The sequence below is a fragment of the Sycon ciliatum genome, chromosome 9 (genome assembly GCF_964019385.1).
Source record: "Sycon ciliatum chromosome 9, ocSycCili1.1, whole genome shotgun sequence".
NCBI classification, from domain to species: Eukaryota; Metazoa; Porifera; class Calcarea; order Leucosolenida; family Sycettidae; genus Sycon; species Sycon ciliatum.
Window position 1 is genome coordinate 14,971,985 of NC_088651.1, and position 20,784 is coordinate 14,992,768.

At 46.4% G+C, this 20,784-nt stretch overlaps 2 protein-coding genes across 2 annotated transcripts in view; both read right to left on the reverse strand.

The window, feature by feature from the left end:
* LOC135824721 (uncharacterized) overlaps positions 1-20,784 on the reverse strand; it is a gene marked incomplete in the record, with an annotated part of 70,651 nt that overhangs the window by 10,009 nt on the left and 39,858 nt on the right. The window contains 11 exon segments of the mRNA XM_065337429.1: positions 7,045-7,317; positions 9,326-9,493; positions 10,375-10,542; positions 11,151-11,219; positions 11,659-11,752; positions 12,457-12,539; positions 13,848-14,138; positions 14,981-15,241; positions 16,183-16,251; positions 19,134-19,233; positions 19,659-19,741. Of these exon segments, the coding sequence (XP_065193501.1) occupies positions 7,045-7,317; positions 9,326-9,493; positions 10,375-10,542; positions 11,151-11,219; positions 11,659-11,752; positions 12,457-12,539; positions 13,848-14,138; positions 14,981-15,241; positions 16,183-16,251; positions 19,134-19,233; positions 19,659-19,741 (1,659 nt within the window).
* On the reverse strand, positions 2,603-5,183 carry LOC135824829 (uncharacterized). The gene is made up of 2 exons (XM_065337545.1): positions 4,308-5,183; positions 2,603-3,675 (listed from the first exon to the last, which is right to left on the reverse strand). Exons 1-2 carry the CDS (start codon positions 4,710-4,712, stop codon positions 3,178-3,180), a joined length of 903 nt encoding a protein of 300 aa, XP_065193617.1. The 5' UTR covers positions 4,713-5,183; the 3' UTR covers positions 2,603-3,177.

Here is a 20,784-nt window from a genome sequence, read left to right on the forward strand (position 1 = left end):
GTGCTTCTGGGAGAGAAGGCCTCTTTTACGGGCAAAGCAAAGCACAATCATCACCATGTATCAGTACAGTGAGTAGTTAAACCCAACACGAATGAAAAATGTGAAATGGAATAAAAACAATATTTGTAAAAAAAAAATTAAAATTAAAATTCAATATCGAACACGAATAAAATAGAATAAAAATATGTAAAAAATAAACAATATCGAACACGGAATTAATTCCGGAACTATCTACTCAACCAATTCATAATGCAATACCCGCACACTGTGTCAGTGATGGAACTCCGCTACCCGATCAACATGCAGAGACCACTCAATCACATGCTTAGAAGCCGCTCTCCACAATGGCCAGCTCCCTCATCGCATTAACTGGACGATGGTAGGCCGAACGTGCACCGCGAATGCACATTATGGCTGCCCTGAGCAAAGCGAAGGACAAGCGACACCGCACATAGGCCATTAGCTGGGCATACGGTCGATCGGCAGTTGCCAGCAATGCACACAACCGCTTAATGAATGCAGTACACTCCGGAGCACAACAACCCGCCGTGGTAAAGACTAGAGGGGTAAATGAACCACGGTCGACATTGTTGATACGCTCGGCATACTCACTCTTCTTGCGGCGCTCATGTTGCTTCAGAAGATCACTGACGGGCTTGCTCTTGTATGATGCTGCATCCGGGTGGAAGACCCGGACATCGAAGAACGCATTCTGAGCCCGGGTCCAGAACCCACGAGCTCGGACATCAGCTCGGGCGTCGTTCGCGGTGTTTGTTGATGCCAATAAAAACACCTCGCCTGTGATCGGAGCAAGTACAGGCTCGACTGCCACATCTGAGCATACCTCCGTCAGAAGATCCGCCACGATATCTCTTACTTCATTGTGGCGAATTGTCGGGAAACCTCCGCGGGGGCAAATCATCGCATGCGTGGCGTCGAACGGCTCCCCACACACACAGCTCGCTGGTGTGTCCAAGAGAGACCAACCATAGCGGAGAGCTAGAGCGTCGCGGAAGTCTCCCTTGGACAGATGGTGACCATGGTCTGCCAGAGGCAATACCCCGAGCCAACTCGACACGCCTTTCGTGGATAAACTCTCCAGCCGACGAGCCAGGGCAGGGGACGCACTGCTCTTGATCGTGACGAAATCATTCTGCTCCCTCTGACGACGGTCATGCGCTAGCCGTGTCTTCTCGCTTAGGGCTGCCTGGCGAACATCTTCCGTGGAGTTATGGGTGTATTGATCATTCTGGTGTACAATCTCCTCCACCTGAAGGGCCGTTACAGCTCTCGACGCAGGGAGCTCTGCCGTACCCATTTGCTGAAAACACGGCAGGGCCATCCCCCCCCCCCCCCAGTCGACAGGGCAGGCGGAGAAGGTTCAATTCTTCTGGTAGGAAGGAATCACGGCCCGCTAGAGCAGGTAGAAGCTCCTCCGTGATCACCTTGTCAAGGTCGGTAAGGCATTGTGCAGGGAAAGGTACTGTACGCAATAGGTAGGTCCACCTACCACGTAAACCATGAGATATTGCAGCATAGGCAGCATGTGGCTCCGTTTTTGCAATCTCTGTAAGCTTCTTCAGCTCTTCCTTCCACTTCGCCACCCGTTGCTGCACACTTTCCGCGACCGCCTCTTCCGATCCAATCTCGGAGCCGAGATAACGCAAGCTCCCCGTGACTGTCTCGGCAAACACTTGGCGTGCTTCCTGCTCCAGCTCTGGCTTGACAAGGAGCTGGGTCTTTTCGGAGTTCGTGAAGTATCCGTATCGCCGTCCAATTGCCTGCAGCTCGTCCCACCACAACCGGATCTGTCTCAGCCTACCTGCTCCGCTGGAATCATCCGCATACCAGCTCTGCCGGACTGATGTGTGCTGCTCCTGGAGACGAGTGATGATCGGTATGGTGGCAACTGCGTAAAAGGCCATGGAGAGGGGGTCGCCCTGAGTGGTTCCCTCACTCGACTTGACTTCCCCTCCACCTGCAACAAATAAACGTGCAGCCGTTTGATAGGAGTTCATGATGACGCTGGAGAGGGCAGGACATAGCCGCTGGACATTGTGTAGCGCCGCTTCTCTGTTCAAGCTGTTAAATGCATTGCGAGCATCCACCAACAGCATTCCATCTGTCTCCTCGTCATTGTAAATCTGCTGCACATCTGCTTCTGGGAAGGATTCACAATAATAAATGAAAACACCATTAGTCCTGCGGCCCAAATCTGAAAGACGTTGTTTTGCAAGTCCCGTTTCAGTCTCAAGCAGACAACCTGAGCTTTGCATGGGTGGAAAGACCATGTTCTAGGGATGTCGAAACGGCTTGTTGTCATGTCCAGAACTAGGGCATAAGCTGGGGAGAACCAATTTTAGGTTTCGTTACGGAAGTCGTTATTTTACGTTATTTTACGACTCCTTGATCGAAATTGGCAACATGTGATACGATATTTTATTGAAAATTAGTGCAGTCGATGTGAATTTGTTCTTGTGTTTGGATGATTTGTAGATCATGGTTGCCCTTTGCCGAGCGTTCATTTCCTATTGATGGTGATTAGAGATGGCACAGATTGATTTGTTGTAAAATTTGACCAAAACACCCCCAAACATGGATCTTTCGTATGAGAGGATTTCATTTATTGGGACACTATCTCGACAACACCAGCGGAAGAGAGCTAGCACGAGCGAAGCAAAGGACACCGGAAAACGGCAGAGTGATAGCGATCATAAGCTGATCTTAGCAAACGAGCGATATGGAAGATGTTGTAAATAATAGCGCAGTAGTGTATTAGTCATTTGCTGCAGAGTGGAAAAGTACAATTCAAATTCAAATCAATTCAAAAACTTCAATAGTGCGGTCCACCAGCCTTAGCTTTCAGACTCACTGTCCGATTCACAGTCGGACTTACAGTCCAATCCACTGTCGAAACTGCCTTCACCCTCATCATGGCATTGTGTGCATGCGCGTACACACACCGCACAACACATGGCATTGTGCGCGCGCGCTCGCACACACACATACACAAACCCCACACGCACGCACACACACCGCACAACACATGGCATTGTGTGTGCGCGTCCGCCCGCGCGCGCACACACTCACACACCACATAGCACGCTAGAGATCAGCAAGAACCTGCTGCGACCGTGGTTGAGATGGCGCTGTAGAAGACACCGCAGCCGCCACTGGTTACCTCGCACCCGAGGTTGTAGTCAAAGCCGTACTAGCCGACACATCTGTACTGGAGGCTGATGTAGTACCCAAAGATGAAACTGATCCACTGGTGTTCACCTGACGCGGCGGAGTAGCGGATCCTTTGAAGCCGAAATGAGTGGGCAACACGACATAGGCGGGGACAAGCCCAGCGGATATCGCAGCGGGCCTATCGTAACTCCTGGCAGTGAGCCTATCGTAATTCCTGGCAGTGGGCCCGTCGTAACTCCTGGCATTGGGCCCGTTCTCTTGCCGGACACTGGGGTGCGGAGTGGACGTGGATGCGGGCAGGAAATCTGCGGCGACCGGCTGGACTGGGATGGTTGGGGTCGGGCCAGGTGCGTTACTAGTATGACTGTTCGGCAATGACTGGGTATTACCGGCCATCGGACCGTTTCCAGACGACACAGACAAGCGGTTGCTCCGTGAAGAGTGCGCCTGTATACCCATGCCACTTACCATACATGTCAATTGCTGAAGGAAACACACAGTTCAAACACAAAACGTAAATGAAACACGCCAATGAAATTCGATCCTTAAACAAGTCAAGTTCGCATGTCTGCGTTATCACGGGCTATACAATTGTGTTTAGAAAACAACCAGTTTATAATTCTGTCTCTTCTTGCATAAAGTCAGCCTAGAATACTGACATCAGCTTTGGACATTACTCTGACTCGGACCACAAGCCCTGATTTATTCTGACCTAAATGTGTATCGTGTGAAGCAGCGCGAGAGCCAAGCTGGTCATAATAATACGTGTAACAGCCACGAACGTAATTCAACCAAAGAAGACTACCACATTACATGAGCATGAACACTTGCATTCCATTTAATACATTCCTATGTTGTAGATGTCAGGCACTGTAGTGTTCACGTCTACATACACTTTGTGGCATTCCTTGGCCACCCAGACATTCATGATAGTAGCGCATCGTGAAATGAACTTAGCGGCTTTTAGTTGCTGTGCATGAGTCTGGACTCATGATCTGGTGTGTACATGTGATCTTGTAGTTGAGCGTATGTGTTATTTGGATTCCCTTGGTCATGACCAAACAATAAAACATGATCAAATTATTTCTACACATTCAACAATGCCAAGAACTCACCTGGTCCCCAAGTAGCTCATTATCTTCTTTTTCAGCATGAAAGTTGGATACTAAGGCGGAGTGTGATGGTCGGCCAAGCTGGTGCCGTTTGCAGTTATTGTACTTATCCGTGAGAAGCTTCATGGGCAAGGCCTTTGCAGACTTCAACTCGGACTGTATATACAGCACCAGGCTGTCAAATGTTTCGTAGGCCGACGGCTGGTCACTCCCTTTGCCACTTCGTTGCCGGTGCATAGTGGCCAGGTGGGTGAAGGCACTGTAGCATGCTCCGACGTTGATAGTGGATTTCCGCTGCAACGCAATCTGGGCCATTCTGGAGCGAAAGCCAAAATTCTTGCGTTGTTCTCCAACTCTGCTAGATGCACATGTCATGAGGCACAAGTCTGCAGATGTGGATTCAATCATTGTACATCTCTCCTTGTTCTACGCTTTGCTGGTACATGGTGTCCCATCATCACATACATGTATCTCCTCCAATTCAGAATGGCTTGAAAAGTCATGGCCACGTCCAAGTGGCAGCCGACCCAGCAACGTTTTGTTAGTGTATGTACTGTAGCACTTGCGGTGGTACCATCCGCGGACGCTCTCCTCGGTGCAGTGGCTCTCGCACAAGAAGGTATAGCTCGTCCTGCCTGCATTTAGCAGCTTCAAACAAAGTTTCCCAACTCTGCAAAGTAAATCGGGTTTGCTTTTCCTGCGATGCATTGAACGCAATGGCACAAGCAAAATTCCCGCGATACAACGCCATTCCCAGGACGAGGCCTAAGAAGCTCCACGGCCTCTTCCTCCATCATGTCAAAAGGTGTCTACCATGCTGTGAGCGGTGGGCAGGAGGCACTCAAACAGCGCGAAACGCAACTACTATGCAACCACCAAACGAAAAATGCAATTCTACATTTCAAAGAGTATCCTGTCGGTGTCGTCGTCATCTTCAAAAATTTGAAAAAGGCGCTCCTTTCCGTGAACTGTGCACCCCCAGATGGTGCGCAGTATCGCCGACGAGAGCGGAGAAATTGGCTTCTCCTGAGCTTCTGCCCTAACTCTGAAGATGACAACAAGCGGAATCCAGGTCAGGTATACATACTTTAGGCCGTAGTGAAGAACCCAGGTTGTCTGCTTGAGACTGAAACGGAATTTTTTTTGAAGTTTGGGCCGCTGGACTACATGGCTCAACAGTGTTCTAGCCAGGTCAAAATACTAGGGGGGCGGGCATGGGAAAAAGTTACCCCATGACCCATTTTTTCGATTGTCCAAAATTGTCTTGCCATGCAAAATGTAACATACGTGGTGAACCCCTCACAAATGTGCCTTTATGAACCCTCTAGTAGTGACTATCAACTGTATTTTCGTTGAATGGCGGAAAATGAGTAGGGGGGGGGGGGGGGCGGCACGTTTTCACAGGGGGCGCGCAAACGGAGTGGGGGGGGGGGGGGGGGGGCGATGCGCCCCCCCCCCCACCCCTTTGGCTAGAACCCTGCTCAATATAACTGCACATACGGAAAGCTGCTTCTATTGTCAAGTTCGAATGGCGATGTTAGAAAGACGGTATATTGTTCGTGATGTCCACCCTGCAGGGGATACGTCAAGGACGCGGCTCGGCAGAGGAAGACAAGTGCCGCGGGGTGCCATTCCACCATGACGTATCCCCTGCAAACTGCCGCAGCTGATAAAGGCCTTTAAGCGTGCCCAGGCGAATGCGAATGCAGTGATATGAATGCCGTAACACAGACTTCTATGAACAACCTGAAAAGCTTACAGTGTTTTACGTCAACCATGATGGCTACACTGGCCAACCAGACCACGACGAAGTTGGGACCAAAGCGAAAGTTTTTTTTATACAAAAGAGAAAGACCAAGGAACTACAAGTTAGTAGTAGTAGTAGTAGTAGTATTTATTATTTGACTAGGGGAGTCCCAACAGGCATGGCCTTGTTACAGGGAACCCTAGGTGAATCTTTGTGAGGTGAGCAAAAGTACCAACAGATTGTGCCTGACGACAGTTTGGAGGAAGAGTGTTCCACCGACCTGCCGCCAGAAAAGAAACTGAGCGCAGTCCATACCCAATATGTACAGTAGGTAATACTAAGGCAGCTGTATCCTGGCCACGAGTACGAGCATTTGTGTGCGGGCCAACTGAACGCAGGAGAAACAGTGACTGAAGGAGGGGGCTAGTAATTGGTGACAAGCAGCGATAGACCAAAACGTATAGTTTCAAATTAACTCGTTGCTCAAACAAGTTACGCTATACTGTCCACTAACACCACCAGTTACTAAACAATCAGCTCATGCGATAAAATTGCACGACACTGACCAACGGTACTGACGTTCTACAACTAACTGGCTAACAGCTCTAGCACACTGCGCCCCCAACAGCCTTCCAACTTGGAAGGTTCTAAGTTATAGAAATAACATAAGGAGTTGGAAGGCTGTTGGAGTGCGCGTCCAAGATTTGCTAGAGCTGTTAGCCAGTTAGTTGTAGAACGTCAGTACCGTTGGTCCATGTTGTGCAATGTTATCGCATGAGCTGATTGTTTAGTAACTGGTGGTGTTAGTGAACAGTATAGCGTAATGTGTAGTTTCTTGATCTTTCTCTTTTGTTTGACCTTGGCTCTCCATCTGAGGTTATTTTTTTCATAAAAATATATCCATTGACCATTTTCAACGAAAAATGATCATGTACACAAAAATATTATGAAAAAAGCATGTACAAAGTGGCTACAAGCTTATCAAATACTTACGGAATTCACATACGACATGGCGCTTTACAGTATTTGGAGGGTGCGAATCTTCAAGTGTGTCAATGAATTCACCATTGGAAGCGCTGCTACCAAACCACGCTACGATGGGTTGGTTGAGTACACCAAAACCACATCCCGCGTCGTAGGCTCTGCTGCTAAAAATGCCAGCATGTGCTGATTGGCACAGCGCCACGCCAACTTGGTGGCTGTAGACCTGGTAATCGGGAGTTCTTCGGAGGATTACACCAAGACAGTATTCGTATTTTACGAAATCTACATGAAAAAAGAGTGATTTAGTCAGTGACAGGAAAAAAAATCCTCATCATAAAATGGACCAGGGGGGGGGGGGGGGGGGGGGAGGGGGAGGCTGACAATCCTCGGTCAAACAATAGATTTAACGTGTTTTTTTTACTTATATACTTCAAGTAATCACATGCACACACAAAGTTGACTGTTCCCGTACGACAAGCACAGTCACACATCCACATTGCACTGTTCCCCTACCGCAAGCACAGTCACACATCCACTTTGTACTGTTCCCCTACGGCAAGCACAGTCACACATCCACATTGTTCTGTTCCCCTACGGCAAGCACAGTCACACATCCACATTGCACTGTTCCCCTACGGCAAGCACAGTCACACATCCACATTGTACTGTTCCCCTACGGCAAGCACAGTCACACATCCACATTGTACTGTTCCCCTACGACAAGCATAGTCACACATCCACACTGTAACACATTAGCACACCTTGACGCCTCTGGAAGTGAAATCAGTTTTTAACACAAATACTCTCGGCTTGCTCGCAATTCTAATCGAATATTTTTTATTATTGAACTTGAAGTAGTGATTAAATATTGCGACAGAGCTTTCGGCCATATTTTCAATTCATTGCATTCCCAACTCATCGCAACCACGCGCTCTTCAGCCGAACCATACAGACACCAGCAAGGACACTTCCGTTGAGAGATAATATTGCTCCACGCCTCTAGACGGCTGTTTCGCTCCCTGTCGGAGCTCATCAGCAGAGGATGATAAAGATGATAATGGAGGAATGATCATTCTTATACACCAGAAATGGCGCAAGTGCGCGCTTTCCACATATATCAATGGCATATGCAAGCTGCTAAAATGGTAAAGTGTGAGAACAGCGATAAATAATCATAGTACGCGCTCATTGGTGGAGAAACACACCACACAGGCGACGAAAATCTTACGCGGAATAATGATGCCAATGGAAAGTACATGTATGTTGTTTATTATTATGATTTTGCAATGTCCATGTATGCAGGCGAGGTGAGACTCACCGCCGAGATCCTCCAACGCGACAGGCTCAGTTGCAGTTCAGGATTCACACCGACCTATCCACACCGACCTGGCCTCTCGTGTGTCAGTGGTTGCTACTAGACCTGTTAATATCACACTCACGACTACAAGTTTCCTGGTGTGCATCGACTTCGGCATCAGTGGGGCCTCCCGCTGTCGATCCTGTTGACGGGCGGACAGGTCGGTGTGAATCCTGAACGGCAACTGAGCCTGTCGCGTTGGGGGATCTTGGCGGTGAGTCTCACCTCGCCTGCATACATGGACATTGCAACATCATAATAATAAACAACATACATGTACTTTCCATTGGCATCAGTATTCCGCGTAAGATTTTCGTCGCCTGTGTAGTGTGTTTCTCCACCAATGAGCGCGTACTATGATTATTTATCGCTGTTCTCACACTTTACCATTTTAGCAGCTTGCATATGCCATTGATATAATATATCAATGGCATATATGGCATTATGTGGAAAGCGAGCACTGGCGCCATTTCTGGTGTATAAGAATGATCATTCCTCCATTATCATCATTATCATCCTCTGCTGATGAGCTCCGACAGGGAGCGAAACAGCTGTCTAGAGGCGTGGAGCAATATTATCTCTCAACGGAAGTGTCCTTGCTGGTGTCTGTATGGTTCAGCTGAAGAGCGCGTGGTTGTGATGAGTTGGGAATGCAATGAATTGAAGTAGTGATTGTTGAAAAAAATCAAAGCAATAAAGCAAAGTGCAGCAACCCTGGAAACAGCAATGGTGGAAGGTATAGCTCTTTCAGATGGCCAAAGACCCGGATCACTCCCATCTTTAGTGGATTCAACATGTGCAAGGGAGAAAGCATGCATGCTCTCACTGTGGATGTACGCATTCCTGGCATAACAAGAGTGACAAATACCGATCATGGTAAACAGATTTCGAATGCCACACTGATGCTGGAAATCAACTCACGAACCAACTTACATTCACATTTGGGCATTGGGCTTAAAGAGCCATCTGCCTGACAGATAGCCTGATTCCCCCTTGGCGGCACTGTACCAGGATTGCACGTGTAGACCAGCGTTTCACCATTTTTGACATATTGTCTGGTGGCGGTGCCGTTAGCAATTGCCGGCACATTGCAATTGATTACTAGACAAGCAAACACATCGACACACAAGCATTATAAAAACAGTTGTGCAACTAACACACACACACACACGCACACACACACATACACCCTCCCCCCCCCCCTTTACACACCCTACCACTACTACTATTAGCAGCATGACTTCCCAGATGGGCAAATGTCACCCCTAGGAAAAGGGGACCTGAAAACGGGAGTTGGACTCCAACAAGGACTGAGAATGTCTGGATAGGTCCTGCTGCCAGCTGAAATTGCATTTACTAGGGTGTGTGTGGGTAGTCGGGTACCAGTGCTACCCGTGAGGACCTCGGATGGATGGGTACAGAATAGCACCCGGAAACCCGAAGTTGCACATGACATCATATACAGTGAACATGTCAAAATTCATGTAATACTCCGCATGCCTACCCAGTGTGTAAGGGATGGGGTACATTGAGGAGTTACCATGAAAACATTACCGGATCGGGTACCCGTTCTACCCGTGGAAAACTCTCCGAACCTGATACCCGAAGAAAATGTTACCCTTCTCAGCCCTAGCATTGACACTGTAGGCAGCTGAGGGGCATGGGCCCTCTGCATTTAATACGAATCGAAACTGCTTTTTTCCATTTTCGACGTGGTGTGTACTTTGTGTTTCGCGACGCTTGAACGTTGCCATTGAGAAAGCCGGAAAATGCTGAAATTTTTTCAAAACGAAGATCCAACGTAGAAAAGTGCTTTACCACGGAATTCGGTAGAAAGATTTAGGTAGGAAGTTGCCCTTGCTCCCGTCTCTTACGACATGCGCATTATTATACGTTCTCTTTCTATCTCTCTTTCTCTTTTATCCCCTTATCTTTCACTATTTCTCCCTTTCCACTGCAATTTTACACACAAACTAACTTACATTCACATTTGGGTAGCGCGCTTAAAGTGCCGTCTGCTTGACAGATTGCTCGAGTCCCGCTTGGTGGTGCAGTGCCCTTACTGCATGTGTAGACTAGTGCTTCACCATACATGATGTATATGTTGTTTGTTGTGCCGTTAGCAATTTCCGGCACGATACACTTGATTGCTATGCAAGTAAACACATCGAAAGACATGAAATATAGTAAAGTTGTGCACATAATACACACACATACACACACACACACACACACGCACATACCGTAGTCCCGCGCATATAACCCCACAGGCCTGTATCTGGATATAAGCCCACCTCCGTTTATAGACCCATGGGCTAATAAACAGACCCAAACACCGTTACGGACCCGTTTCTCAAGTGTATTTTCACAATACCGGTACAGAGCTGTTCTTGTTGATGAGCCAGAAAACAAGAAAGTGGAGGGTTAACCCTTGACCCCCATGGACTCTTGACCAACAGTACAGCATGTCAGTGCAGACTACGTTACCAGTACCGGTACGAACGGTAGGCGGACAATCGCGCACGGACTTCTACTTTTTTGCGTGCCAGCTAGCTGCCTTCAAAATTCGAATATAGGCCCAGGGCTAAAAAACGAACCATTATTACTGATTGTTTCCCGGAAAAGCATTATTTCATATATTAGCCCATGGGCTTATATGCACGGAACTACGGTACACACACACGCCCACAAAAAAAACATGTGCACAGACTGAATCAGACGCATAACGGAACTGTATGACAGATGTGCACTGACTTACATTGGCAACTTGGTCCCGCTGCTGAAATCATGCATTGTTTTCCCAGCGTGCAGTTCAAATCACAGCGACCTTGAAAACCAAACACACAGAAACAGTAATCGAGTATTAATGTTCCCTTGTATTGACAGATCTCCTTTGCACCGGTTTTGTAGAGTATGAACAGTGATTCTACTAGTGAGTCAGTCAAATTACACACCGGCTGCCTTTGCTTTTCTTTTCTTAGTGTTGCAACATGGGAAATAAAACTGGTCCAGTGTACAATTAAAAAAAAGTGTGAAGTTGGTGGAAAACCAGAGGCTCAGTGTAGGGAGCAGCCAACTTTTCCACAAATCATCCCTTTCCTAATTGCAACCGCCAGCTCGAACTGTTGTTCCCGGCGCAGAAGTGGAGCTTGCGGCTCTGAAGCGCACAATGCTGAGACTGACTGAGCGTCCTGAGCAACTGTTCTTTGGAGGTAGGTCATCCCCACCCAAAAGGAAATTAAATCTGCCTGTGCAGTTGGTCTTACCTCGAATCCCACATGCTTCACAACAACGTCGTGTGTTTTCGGAACAGAACAGCTGACCACATGGCAGTGTATTGGGGCAATCATTCACTCCATTCTATTGGCGTTCAGTTCGGAGTAAACAATAGTAGAGGAAATACATAAGTAGCTCAGCACATCTGACTAAAATTACAAATCCCCCCCCCCCCCACCCCCGATAAAAGAAAACCAGTGGGATTTTCTTACATGACAATGTGTTGAAGGACAATTGGTGGTGTGACCTCACGAGTATACCCATTTTGCAACAAAGTTTTTTTTCCGTTTGGCCAAATCAGGCTTATGCATGCAAATAGATTCAGAGCTTCCAACTGGTTCACAAATTGGCCACGACAAAATAGAGAAAAAAAGAGGCCCGACAAAGTACAGAGAAGTGCGATGAGGCGATAACAACGGTGACAAACAGTGTACAAAGCAGGGACTTGGGCTTTGTTGAAGGTTTTGCAAGGGGTGGATTCTATGAGATTCTTATGCAGTCTGGAGTATCAAGTCAGGAGTCATATAAGTGTCAGCTCCTATTCATATGGAAAGCGTGAGATTTCACGTTCAGAGAAACAAATAATACAATTCCGAAGGCAAAACTGACTGTCACCACCAGGACTCGAGCCAGGAACCTTCACTTGAGGCCAGCGATGCTCTTATCACTGAGTTGTGGTGTAGCTAATTCCTAAATTGTTGCCAAAATCCCTTTAACCTTTTCTCTTAACCTGTATGTATCACATACAGTTCACTGGTCATGAATATATTTCATGGCAATGCACTCACTCGGCATAAGCATGTACCGTATCCGCAGACGTTCGGGTACTGGTCACCGTTGCTATAAACATGTCCCAGATACTCGCATTGATCTACAGCCAATGAAACAGTCATTCAAAAACAAAACTACGACCTACAGTCAATAAAACAGTCGTACAAAAATGGACTTCAGCTAGCCGGTGGTGAAAATTTGGCAAATTCTGCTGGAAAGAAGTAAAATTTACAGAACCATGCAGCCGTACAGAGAACTATACTGTAGAAATACAAATTTTCGTCCATGAAATCTTTCCTTAGATCACTCCCCCCCCCCCCCCCAGCAGGCTTGTTACGTGCTAAACTTCGTTTTTAGTCGAGGTCTAGTGACGTCTGTCAACCCGAACGTTCAGACAAAAACTTTAGTTTTTTCGTGCCCCCTAAAGAATGTAGCGAAATTTAATTCCAAACGAAAATTTGGACTTGTACAGTACCTCGAATTCTGCTCCAAATCTTTATCCACATACCAAACATGCAAATCTTTATCCACATACCAAACATGTTTCATGCATGTTTGGTATGTTTCATGCATAACAGAAAAATACCAAATTCTGCCATATTTTCTGCCGGTATAATCCGCCAAGGGAAATAACATTAAAACTTTGCTAAGTCTTTGGGGAGTCCTCCAATACAAAGTTTCCTCAATAAAGTTAGCACTGGAAAAGAATGAGCTAACACTGGTGGAAGTAGGACCCAGACTAGGCATAGTGTGTTAATTTTGCTGATGTTGATGTCGCTGGGGCTAGTGTCTGCACTCTAGTGCCTGTTTAACTTCTCCCCATCAGTTCCAAGCATCTTTGTCAACATTCCACAACAGGCACCACGTTTGGCACCATAATGCTCTCTCTCATACTCTCTCTCACTCTCTCTCTCTCTCTCTCTCTCTCTCTCTCTCTCTCTCTCTATCGATCTATCTATCTCTCACCCTCTCCCCTCTCTATGTCTATCTCTAAATTGATTTTCAAAGTTTTCTGTATTCATAACTGGTAGGTGTTAGTTGTTAGTTGTAGGACGTCAGTACCGTCAGTACCGGCGTCAGTACTGTTGGTACCGTCAGTACCGTCGGTCAATGGCGTGCAACGTTATCGCATGAGCTGATTGTTTAGTAACTGGTGGTGTTAGTGGACAGTATAGCGTAACTTGTAGTTCCTTGGTCTAGTTCCTTGGTCTTCCTCTAAAATACAAATAATAATATTAATGTGGAAAGGAAAAGGACATATGGATGCGAGTTAAGAGTAACTCTCCATCACTGTAACTGGATTATGTCCTTTTCCTTTCCACATTTATTTATGGCTCAACATCCGAGTTTCAAATAATATTAATAATAAAAAATAATATGTCACTACCACACAGGAAACTGTACGTACGATCTATGTAGACATATGCATCCATCGAGAAAGCGGCATGGCCAAACTTTCCAAAAGCCGTCTGAGAGGACATGCGGAACTTGTAATGGCGACTGGACGCGAGGTTAACATGTCCTTCTAATCTGGTTCTTGACGTGTTAACCACCGCGGAGTATTGCTCGTCCCTTTCAGCAAATTCAACGGAAATACTGTGAGACCCTTGAAGCGTTGGTAGTGGCACGACCACTTGTGGAGGGCTGTATCCTAGGGGAGAGATTGAAGGTTGAGTGGCCCAGATGTAGTTAGGGAAACCTGGGAGGCATGGAAGACATACAAGCAAACTTAGGAAGTATTGTTTTTACCCATTTCTATTACCTTTTTGTGCAGAGTTAAAATTGTCATCGTAGTTTGATCCCTGGTGATGTTTGTGCCTGGAGAGCACTATATAAGTGGTGCTCCTCAGGCACTATCTTCCTCAGCCTACTCAAGCTAAACTGATTAGGGGTGAATTCCCCGAAACAATGTGTATTGAGCAGGGAGTGGTGCTTTCTTGCAGGTTTGCCGAGTGGACGGTACAATGGACTTCTCGTGTGCTCTGGGAGCAGTCGTGAGTCAGTCAAGTGAGAATTCAAGTCGGCAGGAAGACCGCGAGCTCCCATATAGGGAGCAACACACTCTTCCCCTACTGTCGCCGAAGTCGCACCAACCTCTTCTTAACATCATAATTTTCATTGCAATATTATTCAATAGGTTTAATGGCCTGGGTTGTGCACCTGCAGACGGCATCAGGAACAGCATTATGCTTAGCAAAAATAGAAAATTCTTAATCTAACCAGTAAACACACACGCACGCCCAAGTACAACCATGGATAAGCCAGTAGATCCAAACAAATCACACCCACAAGGAAAAGTTTGTTTGAGTGTTTTCAATTCGGTTTTGGTTCGAACACGGTCGGGTATCAACCCTCAAGAAGAAAGAGAGAGAGAGAGAGAGAGAGAGAGAGAGAGAGAGAATGAGAGAGAGGGAGAGAAAGAGAAAGAGAAAAACTGGGTGGGGGGAGTGGGAGAAGGGAGAGTACAAGAGAGGAAGATAGAGAGCGAGAAAGAATAGAGAAAAAGGAACAGTGAAAGCCATTGCAGACTTGAACGCTCACCAGCTGATGGTATTCCCGTGGACACAATTGAGTAAGTGTTTCGGTGAGGTGTGTGTAAGTTAACTCGAGATCGGAAATTGGTTCCCACATGTCCATCGTCCACCACCACCATGACCAGTAAGTATGGAACTGGGTTGAGAGTTTTCGTGAAATTGTGCGTCGGGTACCAGGCCTTTTGGAATTGGTCATAATACTCAACCTCTACTTCCACCTGGCGGATACTGGGGTCGAGAGACATGTTTGTTGAGTGCTCCATAACATCTGCCACACATGATCAGCAAGCGAACACACATATTGCAAATAGGACAGTCAATAAACAGCCAGTTCTAAAAGCCGAATGGTGCCGTTAGCATTTTACTGAAATGTTAAACTTTTAAGAGTCTGGTACTGTCGGCAGAAAAAACTTCCGGCTCTTTGTCAACATCTTGAGAGGTTTCATGAGTATACTCTCCAGCCTTCTCGTCAGGTGAAATACAGGCAACCTGGGGAGAAGGCTTGAATGTATACTCGCGAGAGCCCTCAAGATACTGACTAAGAGCCTGAAGTGTGTGTTTTCTCCTAAGTTTAGTATTATTGCATTCTTGTCTCCAAATAAAGTGTTCTAAGATTGCAGCTCACCATTAAAAAATATTCTTCCCGGCCAGGCAAGGTCATGACCATGAACACAATCGCCCGTGTTTAATATTAGATTTTGGACAAGAAATTTCAACCGTAAAGAGCTCTACATTTTACTGTTAATGATGTTCACGCACATATCAACACGCCGCTACGAAAGATACATCAGGAAGAAGCTTCGAGGATAATGTAAAGGTGTTTGTGTGGCCATAATCTTCGGTAATCGAACCCGCAATCTCTGGATTGGAAATTGATTGCATATATGTAAGACTTCACCATATTTGACATACCCTCAAACAACTCACCAAGATGAACACAAAACAAGTGAGTGCATGCGCGCATGTGCGCACACACACAACCATACCAACACACACACACACGCACACGCACACACATACACACACACACACACATACACACACACACACACACACACACATACACACACACACATACACACATACACACACAAACACACACACATACACACACATACACACACATACACACACACACACACACACACACACACACACACACACACACACACAAGCATAACCAAACAGGCGCCCAGTGCAGTAACTTACATCGGCAACGTTTTCCGGCTCCTCCAACCACGCATGTCTTTCCGTGCGTACAGACCAGATCGCAAGCACCTTGAAAAACAAACACATGGACAAGTGACAATCACTTATCGAGAGCATGTCTGCGAAAACTGAAGTGTGCCAAGTAGGTTTCATTTGGGTTGTGTACGACTCCTTTTCTACGTCTATACCACATGCTGCAACACGGTGAAGATCACAGTTCTCGTTGGAACATTTTCGAAATGAGTGGGGTACAATTTAAGTCAATGTATGAGACCTGTTAGCATCAACGGTCACATAAACGCAATAATATTCCCTCCCTCCCTGCTTTCAAAAAAGGAATTTACTCACTGCTGATTAACTCAATCTGCTCCTGCAGCGCTCACCCTTTCCCATACTTGTAAAATTCAAACTGGCTTGAATTACTTTCCAACTGCATAACCCAGAGCCCCACTCACAGCACCTCACCTTCTCATAATCCTAACTCGTATTGGCAATGATGCCATTGTGAGAATAAAGAATTTAAAGACAAACTGATAATGCTAGGAATAGCTTGTCGTTTCCAGTGACAAGTGACCACCTGTGTTGCTTTTTTCTTATAAGAGTGATAACAAAACACTTTGTTCCTGAGCATCCAGAGTAGAGATGGAGTGAACTTTACAACCGCTGCTGCGGGCAACAGCCAGCTTTCAGAATAAACATGAGTTTGGAGTCGGATGGAGAGCCAATGATCAATATATAGAAAAGAAAAAGGACCAAAGAACTACAAGTTAGCCAGTTAGTTGTAGGGCGTCAGTTCCGTCGGTCAGTGTCGTGCAATGCTATCGCATGAGCTGATTGTTTAGTGACTGGTGGTGTTAGTGGACATTATAGCGTGACTTGTAGTTCCTTGGTCCTTTCTCAATTTCTAAAAACATGAGTTTGGCCGTAGTTAAAAGCGGGATGGATTGGTACAGGCACAAATCCCCTTTGCAAACAAATACGCTCTGTGTCCTCCCTCATGCTGTTCCCAAAGCTCTGCGGCAAAATCGGTCTATGTTTACAGTCAACTTTGCGTATAATGACACTCGACGGGGCATCAGAAAAGTGTCCTTATTTGCGAAGTCTCATAAGATGCATTACAGTTATATGGGACTTTTGCTCTAGGCATGGACATTCTGTCATTTTTCGCGAATTGCCATTAAATTCCACAGTCGTTATCTGCGAAGTTCAGGGCTCACGGTTGTGTACAAATACGTGGGCGCCATTTTGTTTCTGGCCAGCTCACGCGACGACAGGTCCACTGTCACGCGACCACAGCTCGACCACCCCTTGTACACAAACTCTAGCCATCTCGCAGCACATTTTCAGTGCGAAACATGCCTCTTCAAAATAGAATAAGGTAGCACGGGTAGACAGTACAACACTGAAAATTTGGGTGGAACCAGGCAAGATGTGAACTAGGGGCTCAACCGAAGGAATTTTTGATTTTGGCCCTGGGAAACTAAAGATATGGTCACAAAGTCGGTGAATGCTCTACAGTGATCCCTTCATCTAGAAAAAAATCGCTTCGGTTAAACTGTAGCTCAGTATCTACTGAAGATTTTGAGCCATCGATTGTCAAAATCGGCCAATATTGTGCTACCTTATACTGTTTTGAAGTGAGCTAAGTCGGCAGGGGCGCACGCGAACTCCTGTGCGCGACGACAAGGAAGGAAGCCCGTGCATATGCGTTGTACGATGCGGAAACTACACCAGCGAGGCAGCAGCAAGGCGTTTTTTGCAATGTTTCCTCCGTGACTGAAAAACTCTTGAAATATTATTCACCGTTTGCTGTCTCGCTCATCGGCGCTCTACTGCTGTGTGCTTCAGCAGCTATGGCGAACCAAAAATACATGACCAGTACAACGGCGAAGCCATTTGATTCGTCCTCTTGCAACGAAACAGAGTGGCAAATCAAATAATTCACAACTCTCCATCGTCACTTCTCACAGCAGCGTGGCACGGCTCTTTCACTCGTGTAAGTGCATTTACAAAACGCTCTGAGAACAGAGATAACGAACTAGAACACGGTGTGAGTCTTTGCTTCATTCCATCAAGGAGCTCTTGTCCTCTACCTCTCCTCACCTGCGCCAGTGCATCAGCGGACGACATAGATGTCGATCCCTTTCTCAGCAAATAAAAGACTCGGCGGTAGAACTCGCGACTTCTCATCGCAGGACTCAGCGTTCGAACGAACTGTCTGAAGCCTTCGGCTTACGAGGCCAGCACTGCTCGCAACACACTCGCTCAGAAAGAAGCAATAACAACGACAGTGAACGGCAACCAAAGTGAAACGCAAGTCCCCAGCCGGTCTCCGTCTTCCTCAGTTCTACTTCTTCTTGTCAGTCACCAGGTCACTGCAAGTCTCTCTCGAGTCCTTGCTGTGCTCCGCGCCGCGTAGGCGTCCACTGCCGCATGCATAGCTCGAGTCACGCGAGCTCATTTCTATGGTGATCAGATTTCAAGATGTCCTCCCATGTAATCGAGTTTTGGCATCCCAACCGTGAGCCCTGAAGTTGACTGTGTTCCTGTTTCAAATATTACTTTTGCACATATGCAGTCGCATGACGTGACGATGTGAAATCTCACCATTGGCACATGCCCATACAAAGCACGGAGATATGCGTGTTAAAAAGAGAGAACCTTGAGTTTGCAAGTTATCCGTTTTGTCCAATACTAACGATTATAAGCAGGATACTGTTGAGTCAAAAATAATGTGCAAAAATTAGCAAAGAACTGACTGATGAAAATTATGACATTCAACGACCTGATGCTTAGCTGCATCACGTCTGCAATCTTCAATAAACAGTATTCTGCTTATATTCACTAGTGTTAGACAAAATGGATAATTTGTAAACTTAAACGGTCATTTTAAGTTTAATACTTAGCTCTGCATCCGAGTTTAAATAGGTGTGTAGAAATTGTTTACTTACCTTTCACCTTAATCCCGCATGCTTCACAGCAGCCTCTCCTGGTTTCAGAACAGAAGTGTTGCTCACATGGTGCCGTGGAGGGACAAACGTTCACTCCGCTCTATTGGCAATCGGTACAAAGCAGAGAACAATACAGGTCTTCGAGCGCTGGTGCTAATTGCGCCAAAGAGTATTAGTGTTTGTATTTATGGTGGAAATAGCATGCCGTGGTATTCCATGAGGTTGAATTCTGTGGGTAGTAGGTATTTTACTGTTGCGTATAGAGTTAGCAAAGTGTAATTCGAAGTTCACTGTGCACTGTGCTGGTCAGTTCAGCTTGCATGAGCAGACTGTGCCGGTCAGTTCAGTATCCGTGAAATCTGTGTCTAAGGTCCATAGCGCAACTCTGCGTGACCATGAATGAGAGCGTTTTGACATACATATTGTGTTGTGGGTTCATGTTTGGATAATTAGAATGTCCGGATAATTAGAGGTTTTTTCCTGGCATTTTGAGGTTCGAATTATCAGAATTCCACCTGTACTCACTTCACATGTGCAAATATCACGTCCACAGACATTCGGGTACCGCGCGCCATTAAAATACTTGCTTCCCATATACTTGCATTGTGCTGCAGTCAATAAAAACAAATTGACGTCAAAGTCAGCTTGAGCTGACGTAAGAAAAACACATCACTTGAACATCCAGTTGATTTAGATGAGTGACCTGAGCTGCCCCATTCATATTTCATGTCAGACCGAGATACTATTGTCCAGAAGGTTGTCAAGTGGTTAAAAGGAAAGGCCTGTGGAGTTTAGGGCGCCGATGGTGTCAAATATTGTTGCTCCCACTATATCTGCAACAATGCGTGTAAGAGATTTTTGGATTATCTATATGTAAATCTTGGAGGGCTGTGCCATGACACAATGCTAACCCTACAACCAACCCCCCCCCCCCCCTTCTGCAATGCCATAGTGAACAGCCACATGTAGGATAAAAAAATGCGTAAAAGCAAAAGTGAAAATGCTTTTCCAAGGGATGAACAACCTATATACGCTGCTGAAAATATGACCCTTCGTTATAGTGCCACTATGAAAGGAGTAGGAGCTCTACGTAATGATGTAGCGATCTCTCTTCCCTTTTGCGCCACTCTCTGTCTCTCCATTGTCTGTGATCTGTGTCCCTATCTCCCTTTCTAGAGGTATATATCGTAATCGTTCTCTCTTCCTTACTCTCTCTCTCTCTCTCTCTCAACCCCTCTCTCTCTCACTATCTCTCTGTGTCTCTGTGTCTCTGTGTCTCTGTGTCTCTGTGTCTCTGTCTCTGTGTGTCCCTGTCTCTGTGTCTCTGTGTCTCTGTCTCTCTCTCCTTCTCCCTCCCTCCCTCCCTCTGTCTCTGTGTGTGCCTCTCTCTCTATCTCTGTGTGTGTCTCTCTCTCTATCTCTATCTATCTATCTCTCTCTATCTCTCTATCTCTCTATCTATCTCTCTATCTCCCTCCCTCCCCCCCCCCTCTCTCTACTTCTCCCTCTAACCCCCCCCTCTCTCTCTCTCTCACTCACTCACTCTCTCTCTCTCTCTCTCTCTCTCTCTCTCTCTCTCTCTCTCTCTCTCTCGCTCTCTCGCTCTCTCTCGCTCTCTCTCTAAATCTCTAAATCTCTCACTTTCTCTCTC

Bases quoted from the DNA above. Each gene is read 5' to 3' on its own strand.
- LOC135824829 (XM_065337545.1), bottom strand. From the start codon at position 4,712: ATGATTGAATCCACATCTGCAGACTTGTGCCTCATGACATGTGCATCT. The intron at 3,676-4,307 runs GTGAGTTCTTGG...TGTTTCCTTCAG, and splicing joins ATGAGCTACTTGGGGACCAG to CAATTGACATGTATGGTAAG.